The 19,631-nt window shown below is 55.3% G+C and overlaps 1 protein-coding gene across 1 annotated transcript in view; it reads right to left on the reverse strand.

The window, feature by feature from the left end:
• Positions 1-5,724: 5,724 nt before the first annotated feature.
• Positions 5,725-19,631, reverse strand: part of IGF2R (insulin like growth factor 2 receptor) — a 97,404-nt gene continuing 83,497 nt past the window's right edge. The window contains exons 40-48 of the mRNA XM_057310911.1: positions 19,330-19,564; positions 18,468-18,604; positions 15,982-16,096; positions 14,726-14,872; positions 13,715-13,902; positions 11,700-11,886; positions 9,300-9,452; positions 8,257-8,326; positions 5,725-7,526 (exon numbers count right to left, since the gene is read on the reverse strand). Of these exons, the coding sequence (XP_057166894.1) occupies positions 7,110-7,526; positions 8,257-8,326; positions 9,300-9,452; positions 11,700-11,886; positions 13,715-13,902; positions 14,726-14,872; positions 15,982-16,096; positions 18,468-18,604; positions 19,330-19,564 (1,649 nt within the window). The 3' untranslated portion in view covers positions 5,725-7,109. The remainder of the gene's footprint in view (positions 7,527-8,256; positions 8,327-9,299; positions 9,453-11,699; positions 11,887-13,714; positions 13,903-14,725; positions 14,873-15,981; positions 16,097-18,467; positions 18,605-19,329; positions 19,565-19,631) is intronic.

Raw genomic sequence — 19,631 nt, forward strand, 5'->3', positions numbered from 1 at the left:
AGCACCCGTCCTATTCTCCGCGGAGGGCTCCGCAGGCCAGCACCCCGTGGAAAGGGGAGCAGTGAACGAGCACAGGCCAAAGACCCGGCCGCCAGCCAGGTCAACCAGTGACTGCCAACGACAGAGGCCATCAGCCGCCAATTCAGGGCCCCAACGTGTGTTCTCGAAGTCCTCAGGACCGACTTGCGAGAGGTGCTATCACTCTCCCCACTGCAAAGCTGAGAAAACAGAGGCTTGGGGAGCTAACAGCAACTTCCCAAGTTCACGGTGTCATTGAACTTGAACCTTGGTCTGCTCCAGAGCCACATCCCTTAATTCATTAACCTGTGCTTGGTCCGGCAGCTCCCATGTTAGTGCTCTTGCTCCCTCGACAGGTACGGCCCAGGCCCTCTAGGTTTCAGACAGTGCCTGGCCCCGGGACACAGAGACGGGGCAGCCTCTAACTCCACGCGGCACACGCTTCACGGGGCATAGACTCACAAAGGGACAGCTCACGCAGAGGGCACTGGGGGGGGGCCCCAAACTGGCCCCTTGGCGTGCTTTGCACCGCACATCTAGTGCGCTGACGGGGTGGTGGGGGTCGGGGGGACAAGCAGGAGGTGAGGAAAGGCAGGAAGGCTGTGGCAGGCAGGGGCGGGAAGGTGGCCCCCCATGACCCTGCCTCCTGGTGCTTGCACCGAGACTGGCTTGTGCCCGTGAAACACCGCGAACGTGGCCATGCTCTCCTGTGACTCCATCACGCACAGCGTATCAGCTGCCTTACTAGGAGGCCCCCTTCCCGTTGCTGGCTTTGCTGGAGCAAGTGGCGCCGTGCGGGAGTCCACGTGGCAAGGACATAGGGCACCCTGGCTCACAGAGACCCTCGGGCCTACAGGGCAGGGACTACCTGGGCTCCGAAGCAGATCTTTCCCCAGACTGCAGAGGGTCCAGCTACACTGCGGCTGCCCTCTTTCCCCCTAGAAACTGGAGACCAGTGTGCGTGGCTTTCCACGGCTAGTTTCGTGGTAATGTGGCTACACAGCAATAATGAGGAGAGCCCGGGGCCTATGCACAGCCCTGCCCACCAGGCCTGTGGCTGCCTGACTGTGCCCCACACACGCCCCTCTGGGACCCTACTTGCCGGGCTGACCTCTGAGGTCAGGGCATTGGCAGCAGAGACCGGGCTCAAGCACTCCTTCCCCAGCCCATCTGACTGCACGCCTGCCCCGTGGCTGTTCTTGGAGCGCCAGCCGGTGGTGGCCAGGCCCCTCCAGGCCTCATCCTCGTCCCCCCTTGCCCTCCTCACTGTAAGGCAGAGCTGGGAGCCGGCAGTGGGGTCCTCTGGCCTCCACCGCAGAACCACAGGCAGAGACTCTCACATCTGCATTTGACCAGGAGGGACCAAGGCTGCGCCTGTGTAACCGGGAGCTGGCTATGAACTGTCATAGTCTTGCTGTGGGCAGGGCCATGGGCTGAACGGGGAAGCAATCTGTGGTTTTCTGGTTAACCAGTCCTTCAGCTTGGGCACATGGTGGTGGGAGAGCCAAGCTCCCCAAGCAAACCCATTTCCCCCTATCCTCACCCCAACATAGGACGGCCAGCTTTCCAGGACCCCGTGGGACTTTACCCAGCAACATCACCTGATCATGCCGGGGCAGTCTCCCAGGTGCTGGATTGTAAAGCAACCTGACACCCGGGACGCTGGGTCAGGACAGCGTCCTGGGGACCCCAGGAGCCTCGGCTCGAGCTGCTGACAGAGGACATCAAAATGCTGTCGGATAGGAAATATCTTCCCCGAGCCCCATCTCAGCCCTGGGATGACCCAGACCTTAAGGGCAGGTCCCTCCTCCTGCACACATCAGAGGCAGATAGAGTGATGTTCATGGTGCCAAGGGTGCCCTTGTGTTTCTGGACTCTCATCTGTTTGCTCCATGGCCACTGGGAGCTGGTCTCCAGCCCAGGGCTATCCCGGGTGGCTTGGTACAAAGCACAGCCCACCTCGGGGGTTTGCAGCTCTGCGATCCGCCTGCCTACTGCCGCTGCTGCCAGTGGGCTGAGCACTGGCTGGGAGGGCAGGAAGGAGGAGGACCAGGGGCAAACCTCCCCAAAGGCAGGACTTCACACGCTCCAAGCTGAAAGGCAGGCCTTTCTACTGGCATGAGATCATAGGAAAGGTGTCTGGGTCTCTGCCCCCAGTTCCTGGCACAGAGCTCCTGAAACCCTTGTAATTTCCTGGGTGACAGGAGTGTCCTTTGTTCTAATGAGGTGCCCCTGGATGGCTCCTGGATGGCTCCTGGTCACGGGATAGACCAAGCCATGCTTAGAAGCTTAGCTTTCAGCCTCACCCCCTTTCTCTTGAGGAGGAAGAAGGACTGAAAATGGAGCTAATGGTCCATTAAGCCGACGTGATGAAGCCTAAGAATCCCAACGTGGGCGGTCTGGAGAGCTTCCTGGCTGGTGAACACATCCACATCCAGAGGGATGGTGCACCCCGGCTCCATGGCCACAGAAACTCCTGTGCGTGGGACCCTCCCAGACCTTGCCCCGGAAGGGACCCTCCAGTGCCGGGGCGCGTGAGGGGCGGCCCATGGGGAGAGTGGCCTGTCAGGGTGTCAGACCCCGAGCAGGATGAGGCGGGCAGCCTCCCACGTCAAGGCCACAGAAGTACAAAGAAGACGGAGGAACTTTCTGGGCTGAAATAAACTCAAAAAGACACAGTAACTGAGTACAACATAGATTTCTGAACGGGGTCCTTCTGAAAAGGGCATCGCTGTGACAAGCGGTGATGCCTGGACAGCCCAAGGCTCGGCTGGTCACCGGGATTGACCTTCGTGTTCTGGGCTGGGTGGTGGCATCGTGCTCCCCGGGATGACATCCCAAAGTGTCCAGGGAAAGTGAGGCATCAGGGAGGCAGCTCACTTTCACATGGTTCAAAGAAAAAAGTTCCTTGTCCTGTTTGTTCAAAATTTCTGCATGTTCTGATTGTCTCAAAATTAAAAAAAAAAAAAGTCTGTAGCCGAGGGTCCCACGGTTTGCTGGCACGCAGCCCCCAGCTTCTTTCAGGGTTTTCTGGGGCACCGCACTCCCCGCGGCCAGCTCCCCAAGGCCGTTTCCTCCAGGACGGTGCTGAGAGCAGCCCTCGGGTCACCCCAGCATGGCTGTGAACACAGACGGGGCCTACACGGTTTTGCCCGGTCCAGGGGTGACGGCAGCTGTACCACGTGTTCAATCTGGTTTTCCTCTAACACTGTATCAAAATCATATTAGAGGGGTGCCTGGATGGCTCAGTCCTTAAGCGTCTGCCTTCGGCTCAGGGCGTGATCCCGGCGTTCTGGGATCAAGCCCCACATCATGCTCCTCCGCTGGGAGCCTGCCTCTTCCTCTCCCCTTCCCCTGCTTGTGTTCCCTCTCTCGCTGGCTGTCTCTCTGTCACATAAATAAATAAAATCTTTAAAAAAAAATCATATTAGAAGTAATTTTTTACTGACTTTGGTTTGCAAACTGGTCAACACACAGCAAAAACTACGAGGTGAGGAAACAAGAGTTAATTGTTCACAAGCCTACCTTAGCTCTTTCCACTTTTTAAAAATATTTTATTTATTCGACAGTGCGTGCGCACAAGCAGGGGTAGGGGCAGAGGGAGGGGGAGAAGCAGACTCCCCACGGAGCAGGGAGCCTGATGCAGGACTGAACCCAGGGTCCTGGGATCATGACCTAAGCCCAAGGCAGACGCTTCACCGACTGAGCCACCCAGGAACCCCGTTTCCCTCCATCTTCAGGAAAACTTTATTTCTGCCCGGACTCCTTATTTCCAGGCTGAGAGCCTGCGGCTGTCCAGTGCGTGCACAGACGGCCACGGGGCGGCCCACACGGCCACCTGGGTGTCAGCGTGCATCCGGTCCTTTCTTGCACAGACGGCCACAGGGCGGCCCACACGGCCACCTGGGTGTCAGCGTGCATCCGGTCCTTTCTTGCACCAACCCCGCACCCCCTTCCGCGGCTCTCGCAGGCCTCTGGGGCAAGTGCACACTCCTCACTGTGACTTTCATGAGACACTTCGAGTCCCTGGCCCGCTCCGGCCTTAGCCCCTCCATCTGCCCAAAACGCGGTCCCCGCTGAGCCTGGACACGTCACAGGACTGCCCAGCCGGGCGGCCAGCCCGGCACCCACAGCAGCCCACGCCTGCTTTCCGCTGGGACCATTCACTCACTCCACGCTCCTGGGCCCCACAGCAAGGCTAGCTCGAGGGGGAGGCTAACCCCAAGTCAGCGAAGTCCAGCGGGAGAAGCCAGCCCTGTGAACACACCTGAGTCGTGGGTGTTCTTCAGAAGCTGGTGAAGGGGATTTCTTTAAATCTAACCTCATCCATACCACCTGCCCCCAACACGCTCACTATCCCCTAGTGACTGATCCCCAAGAAGAGACTTAGTTAAGCCCTCCATGCCCATCAGTTCACTCACATGAAGGACTGGATTATCCCACAAGATTGTTTTAAATGCCCAGGTTTTAAATTTTCCTGAAGGGCTCATCGTATGCACTGTACGATTTTGGTGGTTGTGGCAAAGAACCGGTTTCAAATGGTTTGAAATGTTCTAGTAAGCGCAGATCTCCACCTTACTATGGATTTCCTTGACATAGGTTCGCCTACACTGTGCTTATCCCCCCTTTCTCTCTCTCTCTCCCGCTCTTGGACAGTCTTCAACAAAGGGCGTAAAAAAGTTGGTTCAAGGAAATGGAGGGTTGTACTCTTACCAATAAAATCACTTCTCTGAAAACATCATAGTTCCTATTTGGGGTCAGGGCACATTTTCCTAAAACTACCTACAGCAACAGCTGGCAGGGATGGTGACTATCTGTCTTCAGAGCCCAGGACAGCGATGGCCTAGGTTCTCAAGAGTCCGAGCAAACGCCCGCAAGCACATGGGTCACCTGGCCCCCTCTGCCAGCCAGCCATGAGCTGCGCGCTAGGCAGGCAGCCTGGGGTGCAGAAGAACACCCCCGCCATCGAGCTCACCAACAGGGCGGCACGTGCGTGCAAGTGGCCCTCCTGACCAAGGGGCTTTCTGTGTCTTAGAGGAAAGCGGGGGAGGGCTGGGAGAACAGCCTGCTGGACACAATGCCCGAGGACCAGCGACACCTGGGTCATAACATACACTCTTCTAAAACCTGAGTGTCTGTTTCAGAAGAAACACTGTAAAATCCTTAGGAAAAAAAAAAAAGACTCCAACTGGATAATGAAAAAATGAGATAGAGGAAAGGAAGGATGTTGACTCCAAGAAGCCCAAGTTGACGCTTCACTTTCTGCTTCGTCTGCTTTGATGGTAACATCTCGGAAGCTCCAATTACGGGTCACCGTGAGAAGCGTACAGAGGAACGACCCCAGGCAAGATGGGGACAGCTCCCTGACTTACTCGCTGGCCACGCCGGAATCCGAACTCCTAGGTGGCTGCTTGGGCTACCTGGGGATACCCTGACATCTGCTTTCTCGAAAAGAGGGATGACAGCAGACGTCGAGGGAGCCGAACGCAGGCAAGGTGGCCCCGGCACTCACACCTGCCCACAGGAACGAGTCTAGAGAGAGCAGTGCTCACGGAGCACCAGTGGGACACCCCCCCCCCCCCCCCCCCGCCAAACCCAAACGCAGACCTCTTCAGGAACTTCTGTCACAGAACACATGGCCAGCAGGCTTGGCAATGGGCTTGGCAACTTTTCGCCATCAAGGGGGAAAAAGCAGTAACACCCGACTAATAATTTATCTTTTATTGAAATTGTTGAATACTTAATATTACAGTAAATTTGATTGAAAAAAAAATGAGGAAAGAAATCAATTTTAAAAAATACACTCATGTTGAAATCAAGTCAGCCAGCCAAACCGAGTACAAACCAAGGGTAGCTTGCTTTTCCGTACATGAATACCACTGAGTCTATATACAATTCTATAATTCGAGAAAAGTCATTCATTAAACACTTCAAGAAAGGTGCCAACAGCCAGGGAAGGACAGTGGTCCTGCCCTCCCGTCCTGCAGCACTGAGAGGCCGATCCAGCACCCCCAGAGCAGGAATCCCAAGTGCAACGCTAGGGCGAAATGCTGGCCCATCGGCTTTCATGCAGTTTCCATTAAGTCACGCACTGTGCAAATTAAGGCTTCTTATAGGTCGAATGGTTGATAAACACTTTTTTTTTTCTTAAAAAAATAAGCACAGTAAAGGTGGTATCATGAGAACCTGAAGAGGTGAGACCTATATCCCAAATCTGGAAAAAAGTTATTTTCTCTGACATCTCAACTCCATCCTCACACACACACAAAAATAATCTTTGGGTGGGTTGTTTGAATTCACCAGCCGGCGAAAGAAATACTGATACGTGTGCTCTGTGCACCTAGGATTGAGGACGTCATGCAAAAAGCTGCAGCCGTTACTGACTAGAGGCAGAGAACAGGCGAACCCTCCAGAGCCTGGGCACTCGGGGACCCCGCACGTGCGTGTGCACGTGCACTTCCCCTCGGGACAGGAAGCAAGAAGGAAGGGCAGAATGGAGCGCTCTAACTTAGAGGATACATTATTGACCAGCTCAAAATCTCGTATGGAACCTTCCTAGCATGCCGACAGCTCCTCCTCCGGACAAGGGACGAAGCACGACGTTACCCCTGCCGTCGGGGAAAAAGACTGTTGGGTTGTTTTTTTGTTTTTGTTTTTTTTTTTTTCCTTTTTCGCAAACCTGAGTAATTGTCAAAGTCAATAAATAGGAGGAGAGAATTAAATGCTAAAATATAATGGTCAAAACCCTACAGGGCCTAAAGCAGCAAGGGTTTTTCTCAAATACACAGCCCTCGGTTCCAAGATGCGTCTGGCCCAGGCGCACATTATGAAGCGCACGGCTGCCACGCTTTTAAGTGAGGGCTGGGGACAAAACCCAGGGCCCCGGCTCCGCCCCCGGCGACGGGAGCAGAGCCTCCTTCCAAGGACTGTAAACCTGACCTCTCCACCCTCTCCCCCATCACAAAAACTCTTCCCTTTTGAAACAGTTTTTGTTAAAGGCAAAAATGATAGAAGCATCATCGAGCTGAAGTCTTATTTGGTTGGAGGTACCTGGCGACGCCGGACCCGCGTCTCCTGGAAGTACCAGGAGACTAGATGTGTAAGAGGTCCTCGTCGCTGTCATCGTGGAAAGACGCCAGGCCGCCGGAGTTCACGGTCTTCTGCGGCGCGGGCCTGGGCTTCCCTCTGCGGGCCTGGTCCCCTGTTGCCAGCACCCCAGCGCCCTCTGCGCTCTCCCGAAGCCCCCTCCTCTGCGGGATTCTCCCATGCGGCACGCTCGCGGCCCCAGTCCCTCTGCCCGAGTGCACCTTCACCTCCGGGATGGTCAGGACCTCATCCTCACTGTCCTGCTCGTCCCCATGCAGGGAGGTGAGGGCTTCAGCCTTCACAGACTTCGTGGTTATGTGGCCGTTTTCCTGTCCTTCCTTCCCAGGCCTCGGGGCCGGCACCTGGACCTCTTCCATCAGCCACTCGGTTTCGTTCTCATCTGCCTCCTCCTCCTTGTTTACCTGCCGAGGACAAAGCAGGACCCTGGAGCCGATCTGAGGCTCCACCCCGTTCTGTTCCCCCATGACCCTCCCTTCCACAACCTACCCCAGAGTCGGGGACCCCCCTTCCCTGCCCACTGCGGTCACCACATTCCCAGGCTCCCCACCAGGAGAGGAAGGGAGGGCTGGCAACTGTCAGCTCCTGCTGAGACCCCACCAAGGTAGAGAGTGTCACGAAGGGCAGGAAAGCAGCCTCTACTCAAGCCAGGTGCCGGGGCAGGGTGGGGGGGGTAGGGGGAGACAGGGCGGGGCTGAGCCGTAAGAGAAACCATGACTGAGTCTGAGATAAGCCTTTTAGAAAGCCGTCTGGCAGGAGTTCTCACAAGCCAGGAGCATGTGTAGGCTCTTTAGCCAAATAATGCCTGTTTTGGAGAAATTTATCTGAAAGCATCCATCCAAATGCCAGATGCACAAAAATTTTCATTATTTTTCATTTTTTTTAAATAATCAAAAAAGTAGAAGCAACTTAAGTATTAAACGTTCTAAGAAAATCAGCTGTAACGGCAATGAGAAAAACTCGAAGGAAAAAAACACAGAAAGTGTGTTTGGGTTACAAGCGATGGATGACGTTTTCCCTTTCGTATCTCAAAGTGCTTATGATGGCATTTTTGTAGTCATCACTGACCGAGGTCGTCAGCGTCCGCACAGCCCAACCCTGGGGGGGCCGGGGGGACAGGAAACAGGAAATTACCTTCGAGTATTTGTAGGACACGTCTGCACTTCTTCTGCAGCAGCTGGCCAGCCTGCTCACCACGACCTCCCTGGAAGGCGAGCACACTCACTGCAGGGTGGAACCGGCAGGGCAGGAGGCCCCCCTGGCCAGCCCCTCCCCTGCCCCCGCACCTCGAGCCCCCGCCGACACAGACACCTGCCACCCCACGACACAGCCCTCCACGGCCCGGGCACTCTAAGCCCATGGCAACATGGCTATAAACCAGTTCAGTGAAAAGAACACCCTGGAATCAGACAAAAGTGGATTCAAACCCCGCTCCACCTCTTAGGGTAGCAAGGGCAAGAGCAAGGTAGCTGACATTTGTGCTTCCACTGCCCGTGTGACTATAAGGCCACGTGTCCCCACCACTCCAGGCTGCAATGAGATTATGCGTGCCAACCCAAGACCAGCTCCTACCCAGCCCTTCTGCCCTGATTCTTCATCCCCGTGCCAGCCTCTCCGGGGTGGGGTGCCCACTCAGGACGCCCGCTCTCATTTGCCGGGGCCGGCCACACCACAGGACTCTCGGGCTCTGTGCTTCCTTCATGCACGACATGGCAATCTACTGGACGTACACCCACACGTTGGCATGAGCCCTTTTACCCAGGAAAGGTGAGCCAAGAGGATGGCGTCCTACTGCCCCAAAGCGGCATCTCATAAACGCTCCCTTCTGCAAGGGGAGGAAGGGTAGTGGGAGGATAGTGTAGAGGGCTCCACGGATCAGAAGTCTGCTCATGAAAAGTGTTCATTTTCTATCTCTGGACACAACCAAAGACCAATGTCCTAGAAACTGGCGGGCCAGGCTGAGAGCCCACAGAGCATCGGCTACGTGCCTGACTCACACGCCCGGACGGGCTCCACAGGGCCGCTCAGATGGAACACCTCGTCACAGGCACGCAGCCATTTACGAAACACAACTTCGGAGACAGCTTCCATAATGTTCACACACACACACACACACACACACACACGAGCACAGACCCCAGGACGCCATGCTGAGGCGCCCGTCTCCCTCTCCTTACCTCCTTTCCTTCTTGTAAAGCAGCAGCGTCAGCAGACAGCCGGTGAGCGCCACCAGCAGCAGGCTGAGGACCGCCCCCACGGCCTGGCTTCGCTCCGACAGCCCCTTGTGCTCCGGCATGTCCTCGCCTGCACCGTCACCATCGAGGCCCACCCTGAAAAGAAGCCACACCACTCAGGGGCATGCCACCAGCGCGACGACCCTCGCGGTTCCCAACCTGGGACGCAGAGAACGGCAACGAGTCCTTGGAGAGCGAGATCAGACAGGAGTACAGCACACGGGAGCGAGGCACGCAGCAGCGACAGAGACCACAGCCTCAGTCCTGGCTCATCAGACCGGACAGCTGTCAGGGCACAGACGCTCCCGTGAAGCGGAAGAGAGGGACCAGCTGGCCCCACTGGTCTCCCAGGACCACAGGTCTCCTCTTTGGGGACAAACAGTGACTGCCGCCTGGGGAAGGCTTCTCCCTCCCTCATCTCGTCTTGGGACCTTGGGATGGGGCGTCAGTGCGTTGTGGCGGTTGAGGGAACCCCCCAGGACACCGTGCGGTGCGACACAGACAGTCTGTCCAGGCTGCTCATCCCAGGAGGCAGGGCTAGTGACGAACACAGCCGCTATTCAACCAGCGAAGCTTTCACAACTCCCACCCATGCGTGGGGAAAAGCAGTGTACTTCCAGGACCTTAACCATTCAAGGAAAAAAGTAAAAATTAATATAAAACGAGAAGCACCAGGACAGACTTCCCTTTCTACTCAGAGAACCAGGCGTTTGTGGAATGACTCGAACTTCCGATCCTCCGGGCCCTCGGGCCTGCGGTGACAGAACACACCACTGGCAACCCTTCCCCACCCTGAGAAGGCAGAGAGGACAGTGACGGATCGTCCGGCTGCTCGGCAGGAGAGGGCACAGCGACAGGCCACACACACGCAGCAAACTGGATGATAAAAATGCTACAAGTTCAGAAAACCACTCAGTTCAAGTGCGGTCAGTGGGCAGCCGACGGCCCGACCACGTAAGGGTAACCGCGCTGATCAAACTCAGCCCGAGCCAAGCGAGCTGGTTCCGAACCACAAGGAGGAGGAGCTCAGCGTTCCCAGTCACTGTCTGCTCAGGCGGGGACCCCCGCCAGCCCCGCATGCCCTGCCCTGCAAGCCGGGACGGGCAGGGCGTCAGCCGCACACAGGAGCCCCGGGGCCGCACGCCGGCGCTCGGACCAGGGAGGCGCTCGACATCACTCACTTCTAAGTGTGTTCTCGTTCCTACTTCTGGGCTCTCCTGTGAGCCAGGAATTATTCTGACGTGTGCTTTACCGTCCAAATGTGCTTCTATTTTTCGGTTAATTTCTCGTTACTGATTCTTAACTAACGCCGTGTGTGCTGCCTGTACGGCACCAACCTTTAGAAATTTGCTACGACTTGCTTACATCCACATTCCTGGAAAATACAGGACTCCTTTTAGAAGTGAAAGCTGATTTAAGATCTGACAGATGGGATCTGGAACTCCCTCCAATGTCCCTAGCATGGTTTCTACGCACCGCAAGGAAACCCTTCTCCAGGACACAAGGCAAACCACAGCAAGGCAAGAACCTTTCCTCCTGATCTTAGGACAAAGAATGAGAAGCTCCTGTAAGAACCTGACGCGGATGAAACAGGTAGAAAACAAATCCAAGAGGAGAGCAGTGTGTAACCCTGTGTTCTAGAGGAGGGCCTCTAACCGTGGCCGTGGACCGGGCAGAGGAACAAAGGCCGCGGGCCCGAGAAGAGGCAGGTTCCCTGAGGCCACATGGAGGCCCAGATCGCCCTTCCCTCACCAGAAAGCCCTCAGCACAGAAATGCATACTTCCCATGAAAACCTGGCCTACAGCGGATTTTCAAAATCTGTAGAACCAGTGTTCGTTCCTTCAAACACAGACGACACTTCGTTCAAGTTAAAGTAACACTTCGCACGCGATAATCTGCACTAGAACACATGGAAAAGGGTGCTGGAAACACCAAGATGAGACACCGCAGCCGCCTCCCGCGAGCTAGTGAGGGGACATGTCGGCTGGGAAAGGCCGGGAAACAAAGTGGGGGCACTCAGGCCTCGTGTGTGCATGCTGGCGGAGGGCCGACGCACTGGGAGTGGCGGCTGGTGGTGAGGAGGGCATGGGGGACCAGGAAGGACAAGCCTTGGACAGCCACTGAAGCCGGACGGTGGCTACATGGGGTTTGCCTCTCTGGTTCTCAGACGTGCTGGAATATTCCCACAAGACACCCCTGGGGGTGGGGGCGGAAAACACGTACAAGCAGATGCTTCAGCTAAGTTCTGAGGGAGCAGGCTGGGGGTACAGCTGGGAAGTGTGCATCCCGAGGGGAAAGCGACCGACAGGAAGGCCCTGACCGTGCCAGGGCAGCGCACTCACCCCAGAGGACACACAGCAGAGGTGTACCAGGAGAAGAGGTACTGGCAGTCGGCGGTCTCGTGGCTGAACTCGGGGATCCCGTCCTTCACCAAAGGGTCGCAGTGGAAGAAGATGGTGGAAGACACAGACTTCGTCTTATCTTTTCCACACTTAGAGGACGAGGCAAACACCACATCTAGATCGCCATCTGTCGGGAAGGAAAACACAGTACGGCCACACGACATCACCATCATTTCAATAAAGGGCCGAGTTCATCTCTCCACGGTCTGTAAAAAGTTTGCATAGACTTAAAAGTTAAAATCATAGATGAAGGGCCTTCTCCAAAGGTCCCACGTGCTCGTTTTCTCACAGGCTGCCCGACACACGCTACGGAGCCCCTGCTTCACGTCAGGGACCAGGAAAGACTTGAACCTTGCCGCAGAAGAGGTCCAGCCTCTGTCCTCAGCTAACAGTAGGACTTAGAACCGGGGCTGGCCATGTGGTATCAGCGTGTCTCGAGACAGAAATGGATCCAGCGGGCAACCAGCCAGCCGCCAACTAAACAGGCCTCTGCAACGGAGCCCTGGACCCTGGGGGACTGCTGAGATTCCCTGGCTGGTGAGACTCCGTGCATGTCATCACACACTGGCGCTGGCAATGGAACACATCCTCACGCCACAGGGAGAGGACGATGAAAGCATCCGGCTCCCTTCTGGACACAACCCCATGTGCTTCTTCCCTTAGCCAATTTCCATCCTTAACTGTGACCTAAGAGCTCAAGTGAGTCCTGAGTTCAAGCAAATGATCAAGCCTCAGGGTAGCGACAGAAGCTCCCCGAAACCTGCAGCTGGTGTCAGAAGTGAGGGAGTCGTGTGCGAACGTTGCCCTCTCCAAACTCTGCAGGTGGCTCAAAGTTCACAGTCCACCACTGCTACAGAGCCAGGGCCTTTGGCGTGTGAAGCAGCCACGTCCACGAACAGAAGGGAGCCCGGAGCCCCAGGCTCTGCGGGCCAGGCTCAGGAAGGCCCCATGTGTCCTCTCTCACTCGTACCTGGCTGAGGCATGACCTGAACGGACCGCCCCACCAGGCCGCCATGCGGGCACACGCCCCCGAGCTGATGGGGGAGCCGATGGCAGCTCCGAATCACCGCAAGACAGGGCTCCGTGGCTTCCTGCTCTTGCCTCTGGAATGAGGGCAGACTCGGGAAGAGATTTACACTGAAATGCAAAAAGTCGTCTTAAAACTAAACTGACTTTCTAGTGTTGGTGAACCCTGAAAGTAAAAAGGTCTGAAAGGAGTTTAACGAACTACGAATAAATAAACGCACGCGCAGACGTGACCCGAGTAAATCCAACTCGGAATAACTGGAGCAGCACAAAGAGCCACGGGAGTTTACTCCACGATGTGGGGTCATGACCGTGAATCAGGCTGACCTGGTGGGCCTGTCTGCCGGGCCCACGGGGTATGGCCACGTGCAGCGACACCGGTGCTCAGCGTCTGCACGTGGACACACAGACGTCTGGGCTCCTACCACTCGGGGAGCAGCTGCTTCTCCTCGCAGGAAATGTCTCAGGAGCCCTTTTTACATCAGAGTCGGTTGGGTTTTTAAACATGTTTAACTTTTTCAAGGGCATCTGTTGTTTCATCATTTTGGCAAATGTAAAGTGTTTTACTCTTCCGTAATAACACCTGAAGTTGCCAAGTAAAGAATCAACATGACGAAACCAAATCGAAGGCAATTCCTGGACGTGCACACTTTACCTTCTGCCATCAACCCCACTTCACAACCTCGGGTTGAGACCAAGTGTTGGTTTTCAGCTGTTTACCTGTGAAGTAAGGTGACTTTTTCCTACAGTGAGATGCTCGTCTTACTGATACTATTCAGTCCGTTCTGATGACTGCGTATCAAAACACAGACTCAGACCGGGCTTCTGCTTTCAAACCGGGGATTTCAACGGAAGGGAGCTTCTTCATGAAAATTTTAAAGCCCCTCCTTCGAAGAAGGTGAACACGGAACATTGACGAAAGCAATTACCTTGAACGTAGTATTTGGTTTTGTCCGAAGTTCCAACTTTCCTACTGAAGTGTTGGTCGTTTGGTTTAACCTGGCATATGTTGGCCCCTGAGCACGCTGGATTTCTAGAGCTTGTGATGGAGGAAAGCTGGATTTCATACAGGTACTTGTCCCCATTTGTTCTCATGTCCCCAGAGGCACTGAATAGCCTGAAAAGACAGAAAAGATGGCAGTGACTCCAGGCCTTCCAGAAACCCGTTTCCGATAGACCCAAACACACACAGGGACAACTGCAGGGCTGCAGGCCACGGCCCTTCTCCAGCTCTGCCGGCCTGGGAGCCTGTGAAGATGCCCAAGGGCACCAACGTCCACCCCACCGTCGTCCTGCCTCCCCACCCTGTGGTCTCAGCGGCATCCCGGAAAATGCCCACTTCAGCCTGCCCCAGGCGTGGCCAGCAGCTCGGGCCTGTCCCTCGGCCACCTGACCTCAGGAACCCCACCAGTGACACGCCCAGGGATTCCTGACCAAAAACGGTTTGAGGTTTCAGCTTCGACCCCTGGGATTATCAGGAAGGGAAGGAGGAGGGGCGCCTGGGTGGCACAACGGTTAAGCATCTGCCTTTGGCTCAGGGTGTGATCCCGGCGTTATGGGATCGAGCCCCACATCAGGCTCTTCTGCTGGGAGCCTGCTTCTTCCTCTCCCACTCCCCCTGCTTGTGTTCCCTCTCTCGCTGGCTGTCTCTCTCTGTCAAATAAATAAATAAAATCTTTAAAAAAAAAAAAAAAGGAAGGGAAGGGAAGGAGGAGGGGCGACTTTATTTTTACACTCAAGAGAATTCACCATCTTTGGTGTTAAAACTTAATAGTTGAGTAATGCTTTTCCTCGGTTTAAGCAAAAAGGACAACTACCTAGAAACAGTAACTAAAACACACTGCCTATTTACCTCGCAGCTCCTCTGCTAGGGGAAGATCTAAATGGCTGGTTCAATCTTGAATACGCTTCAGTGCTCAAAAGGAAAATGTTCCACTTACTTAAAATAAATATCCCCGAGGCTGAAGCTCTTGCCATTTATAGGGTTGGTGATGGTGCCGTTCACCATGTGCACCTCCTGCGGCTTCACGGCACAGGCGGCCCGGGAGTCCCAGCTGAAGTAGTAAGTGCAGCTGTCGATGTCGAACCTGGAGGGCAAGCGAGGACCGCGGTCACGCGCAGCCAGACGCGGGGCCTCTTGCGCCTGCATGACTGGCTTTCAGGGTTCCAGGCGGTCCTGACCCCCGGGTCCCCAAGGAAGCCCCCTCACCGCCGAGCCCTTGCCACCCCCATGATGGGCACGGGCAGCTCTGGGCTAGGACGGCTGTTAGTGACTTTTCTCAACAGCATCACAGGAAGACGATGGGCCAGCACATCAGCCACGTGAAAAAGTAGGCAACTGTTTAACACAGTTTTTCTTTTTTTAATTAAGAAACTGTGTGACATCTAGGGGCGCCTGGGTGGCTCAGTCAGTGAAGCATCTGCCCTTGGCTCAGGTGATGATCTTGGGGTCCTGGGATCGAGCCCCCTGTCAGGCTCTCTGCTCAGTGGGGAGTCTGCTTCTCCCTGCCCCCATCCCTCTCTCTCTCAAATAAATAAAATCTTAAAAAAAAAGAAAGAAAAGAAAAGAAAAGAAAAGAGTGCAAACATTTAAAAGCTGGAAAAATTTGCTCCCAAGTTTTTTAACTTTATTTTACAAGTTTTGACTCAGACATTGATTTAAATCCTTGGACAATTCCCGCATCTCCCCAGAAATTCCAGACCAGCTTCTGGAAGAATCATTGGTTAGGAAACAGCAGCTCATATGCTCCCTCTGTTGGCCAAACTCTTCCTAGCACTGGATGCAGAGTTGCCTGGAAAATTCTAGTGTAATCCAGGAGCACCCCGGGTGCCAGCCCCACCTGCTTGGGGGTCTCAGGCCCCTTGAACAGCTGGCCCTGGACGGCGCCAACCATTGCCTCTTCGGTTCTACAATGATGCTGAAGGCAGAGGTCAGTGAAACATCGCTTTACATGTCACTTTGGTCACGTGACCCTGCGTCCCGGCCCCTCTTCCAGGAAATCCCTCCCTGTGCGGAGCAGCCCTGCACACTAGAGGACAATTAACAGGCCTGGCCCCTCCCCAGGCCCCAAGTCTCAGCGCCGCACAAACACCCTCTCCCTGAACACACCCGCAAGTGAAAACCGGGGGAAGAGATGCTGGCGAGCCCCCAGTCCACACTCTCCACAGCTCCCCATGCGGCCCTCGACCCTCTCACCTCATGAACGATGGTCTGCCCACGGTCTTTGCACAGGTCAACTCTATGACGGCAGATGCCGTCTTATTCTCCCCACACTGATAACCTTTTGAATAAGTTACGATGACTTTGTCATCTGAAACACACGAAGGATGGAAGCAACATTATTTCTGGTTATAAAAAGCTTCAGTGTCAGAAGTCAACATCTACGTTAAAAGCCAAGACAGAACGAATGTTCGGCTCTCTCAAGACTTCAGTCTTGGGTTCTCAGCATGGCCAAGTTCAGTGACTGCCTCCCGGTCCGCACCACACCTTGCACAGCTGGGGAAGACCTGGGTTCACAGCCCCGCCCCACCTGCTCGCTCGCTGCCTGACGCTGGGCAGCAGAGCTTCTGAGCCCGTCTCTCCACCTGTGCAAGAGGAATACCGCCCAAAGCGTCTGCCACGTGCCCGGAACGATGGACACGGAGAGAAGAACGTCACTCACCAGGAGCTGTCACAGCTGCTCCAATTCTGTATAGTCCCTGGGTCATTTCAGGTGCTTTCCCACACACACACACACACCCCCGCCCTCTGAGCACCCCAGGAGTAAAAGGGTAGGGGCTAGACCTCCAAACTACAAAGAGAAAAACCAGAAACAAAACTCTGGTTTTCTCGGGTCTTCTGGCTCTGCGTCCAACTATCCCACTTCTGAAAATATCACCGATAAGAAGCAGCTGAGACCATGACGTGCAGGGTCTAAGAGGCACGTGAGCACTTGCTCTCAGCGACAAGTCACCCAGGAGCTGGTGTGGCGGCCAGCTCAACGTTGCCACTGCTTCCAGCCACTGAGTGTGAGCCCAGCCTGGCTCAGGGGCACAGGGCGGGGTCCCCGGGGGCAGCCTACACGCTGCAGCCCCTGACTCTCACACCACTGAGACAGGAGAGGCAGGGGAAACAGGCCTCGGTACCAGCTTCCCACCTGCTTGTCCCAGGACACAGGTCAAGATGTGGGGGACTGCTCAGCCGAAGGCCCAGGCCCTCAGCCCTGCCCAAGTTCAAAGCTGTACTATCAGGCTCCTGAGCAAAACTGTGGCAGAAAGAGTTCTACTGCTTACAAGAGAAAGCCTTAAACTGCCGCAGCGTGGAACCCAACCAGTGCAGGTCGTACCACAGACAGCTGACACTCCCGGGCAGTACACTCGACCTTCCCCAGCTCACTGCCCAACCTGGGACGTGGACTCTAACCTCAAGCCCACCGCCACGGAGCTGTGAGGATCGCCCGGGCAGAAAGCACAGCTGTAGATACACCCGACTTCCTGGAGCAGAAGAGTCCTCGCCCCCACCCCTTCATGAGCGTGTGGGTCATGGTGTTTGTCCTTGGACAGCCGTCCTGCTGCAGCCCAACAGTAAGGCCCCTGGTGTGCTGGGGACCAGAGGATCCCCACTAGCTGAACCTTCCGTGAGGCCCTCACTCTGCAAACCTCTTTCCCTGGCTGTGGGAACTGGGGAAGGGCGGATCGGTATCCCTACATGCCCAGCAGACCACAGAGCAGAGGGCCACCCTCAACGCTGGGAGGGCCGCTCCGTCCGACGCTGCCGACCCACCGTCTGCTGTCCCCTCATCCATGTGACAGAATTCCTGGTCTCCCTCTCAACAGCTCGAGCAGACTCAAGTCACCCGTGGTTTAATCAGGACAGCTTGGAGACCCCACTCTACTCCAACAAGGTAAAGGTGTTTTTCTTTACTGGTCCCCTGAACACTGGGCCCCCCAGTTGTTCCTATCTAAAAAAGAGCTGCCTCTTAAATGATGAAAGATAAGGGTGCCTCGGTGACTGAGTCGGTTAAGTGTCTGACTCTAGATTTCAGTTCAGATTATGATCTCAGAGTCATGAGATCAAGCCCTGCGTCGGGCTCCGCACTCGGCATGGAGCCTGCTTCAGATTCTCTCCCTCCCTCCCCCCATCCCCGCCGTGCTCGTGCTCTCGCACATGCACGCTTTCTCGCTCTCTCAAATAAATAATGAAAGACAGACTCTTTCACTCAACCAATTGCAAGATGAGTTTTCTAACACTATTAAAAAGAGCCGCAGTATTTTCTAAATTGTTACAATGTTACAAAAACGTACCCCTGAATTATCTTTACCAAGTTCCTGCGTAACTGTTCAGCTTTCCCAAATACACGCCTGTGTGTATGTGCAGACCCCAGCACTCAACCCAGAGCTGGAGCAAGGATTCAGAGGAACCTTAACCACTGTGGCCCTCTCGGGGGAGAAGTACCTTCCCAGGAGAGGTGACCCCTCCATACACACCTGCCAGGACCTGCCATTTCTGGGAATACAGAGTGGTACTTATTCTAATGTTCCAGAAATTACCAAAATGCTTGAGAAACGGTCGTTGGGAATGGTATCTGGCAGCTTCAACTCAAGCCAGTGCTGACCCCCTCCTGGCCATATGAGGACGCCCTCACCTTCCCAACTCCGATGCAACCCCTGTAACCATGCACGACAAGGACCCAGGGCCTTTACCTAAGACATCCAGCTTCTGTGTATGAACGAGCCCCAAGACCTGGACGACACCAGATGCACTCTTTTTGCAAATGCTGGCTCTGTCAGAGCAGTCGAGCGGCCCTTTATATATTTTCTGACAGAGATTTATATAGTACCTGTGAAACAACACAAAGAGATGGAGGGGGGCGCGGCGTCAGTCTGCCCTACACACTGGGGTGCACCTCTGTCCGTCACGTTCAGAAACAGGAATCATTTTGATGACCAAGTACTCCACAGCACCTCTGAATGCAGCACCAAACCAGGTTTTCAAATAAAGGCCCAGGAGTAGTTGGTTACCGAAGAAGGCAGCGTGTCACCCGGGCAGGTGCGGGCGAGCCCTGAGACAGTGTGGTTTAGGAGGGCTTCTGAGTTGGGACCTGCAGCAGCTCCAACCCAAGCGAGCTGTTCACCTCAGGACTGAAGGCCTCCAAGTCCACGCCCCAGCCCCACGCTGAGGCCTTCCTGATCTGAGGGCCCCTGGCAGAGTCATGGAGCGGCCGCCACAGCCCACGAACCTCAGACCCACACAGCCTAAGGGGATTGTGCCAAAGAGCTGAGAAAATCAACACACCCCCCGCACACACACCCAGCAGCAGACAGAAGCCCCCACAAGCACAATGCTCGAGACTCATTCTATCACACGCTGATCACCAGCTTCTGGTTCCAAAGGCTCCCCTTCCGTCCACCTCCGCCTTCAAACCCAGCTCGACACTGGCACCGGGGCTCTCAAGCCACTGCAAGCACCAGGCTTACGTGGCAGCCCCAGCTCGGTAGGGACATGGAGAGCCCACCATCAGGCCCGTGACAAGGACACGGCTGGCACGTGGTGACAGGTACTCACGAGACTCCTTCGTGGACAAAGAACCAAGACCCAGTGAGCGAGGACAGCAGCCGTAAGTCGTAGGTTTTGTGCTTCTGGATGAATTTGCACCCCATCTTCTTTGGAGGGCAGACAACTTTCGTTTTCCACTCAAATGTCACCTCACAGCCACGAACTTCACTGAAGACCTGTGGTCTCCCGATATCGGCATCCTCATCACACTTGAAGATAATCGCCGACATCCGGTGGCTGTTTGCTGGGGAGCAGCACATAGAAAACTCAGACCGCAGCCCGGGCCCCCCAGAGCCCGGACCGGCCCGCTC

This window comes from Ursus arctos, unplaced genomic scaffold (genome assembly GCF_023065955.2).
Source record: "Ursus arctos isolate Adak ecotype North America unplaced genomic scaffold, UrsArc2.0 scaffold_13, whole genome shotgun sequence".
NCBI classification, from domain to species: domain Eukaryota; kingdom Metazoa; phylum Chordata; class Mammalia; order Carnivora; family Ursidae; genus Ursus; species Ursus arctos.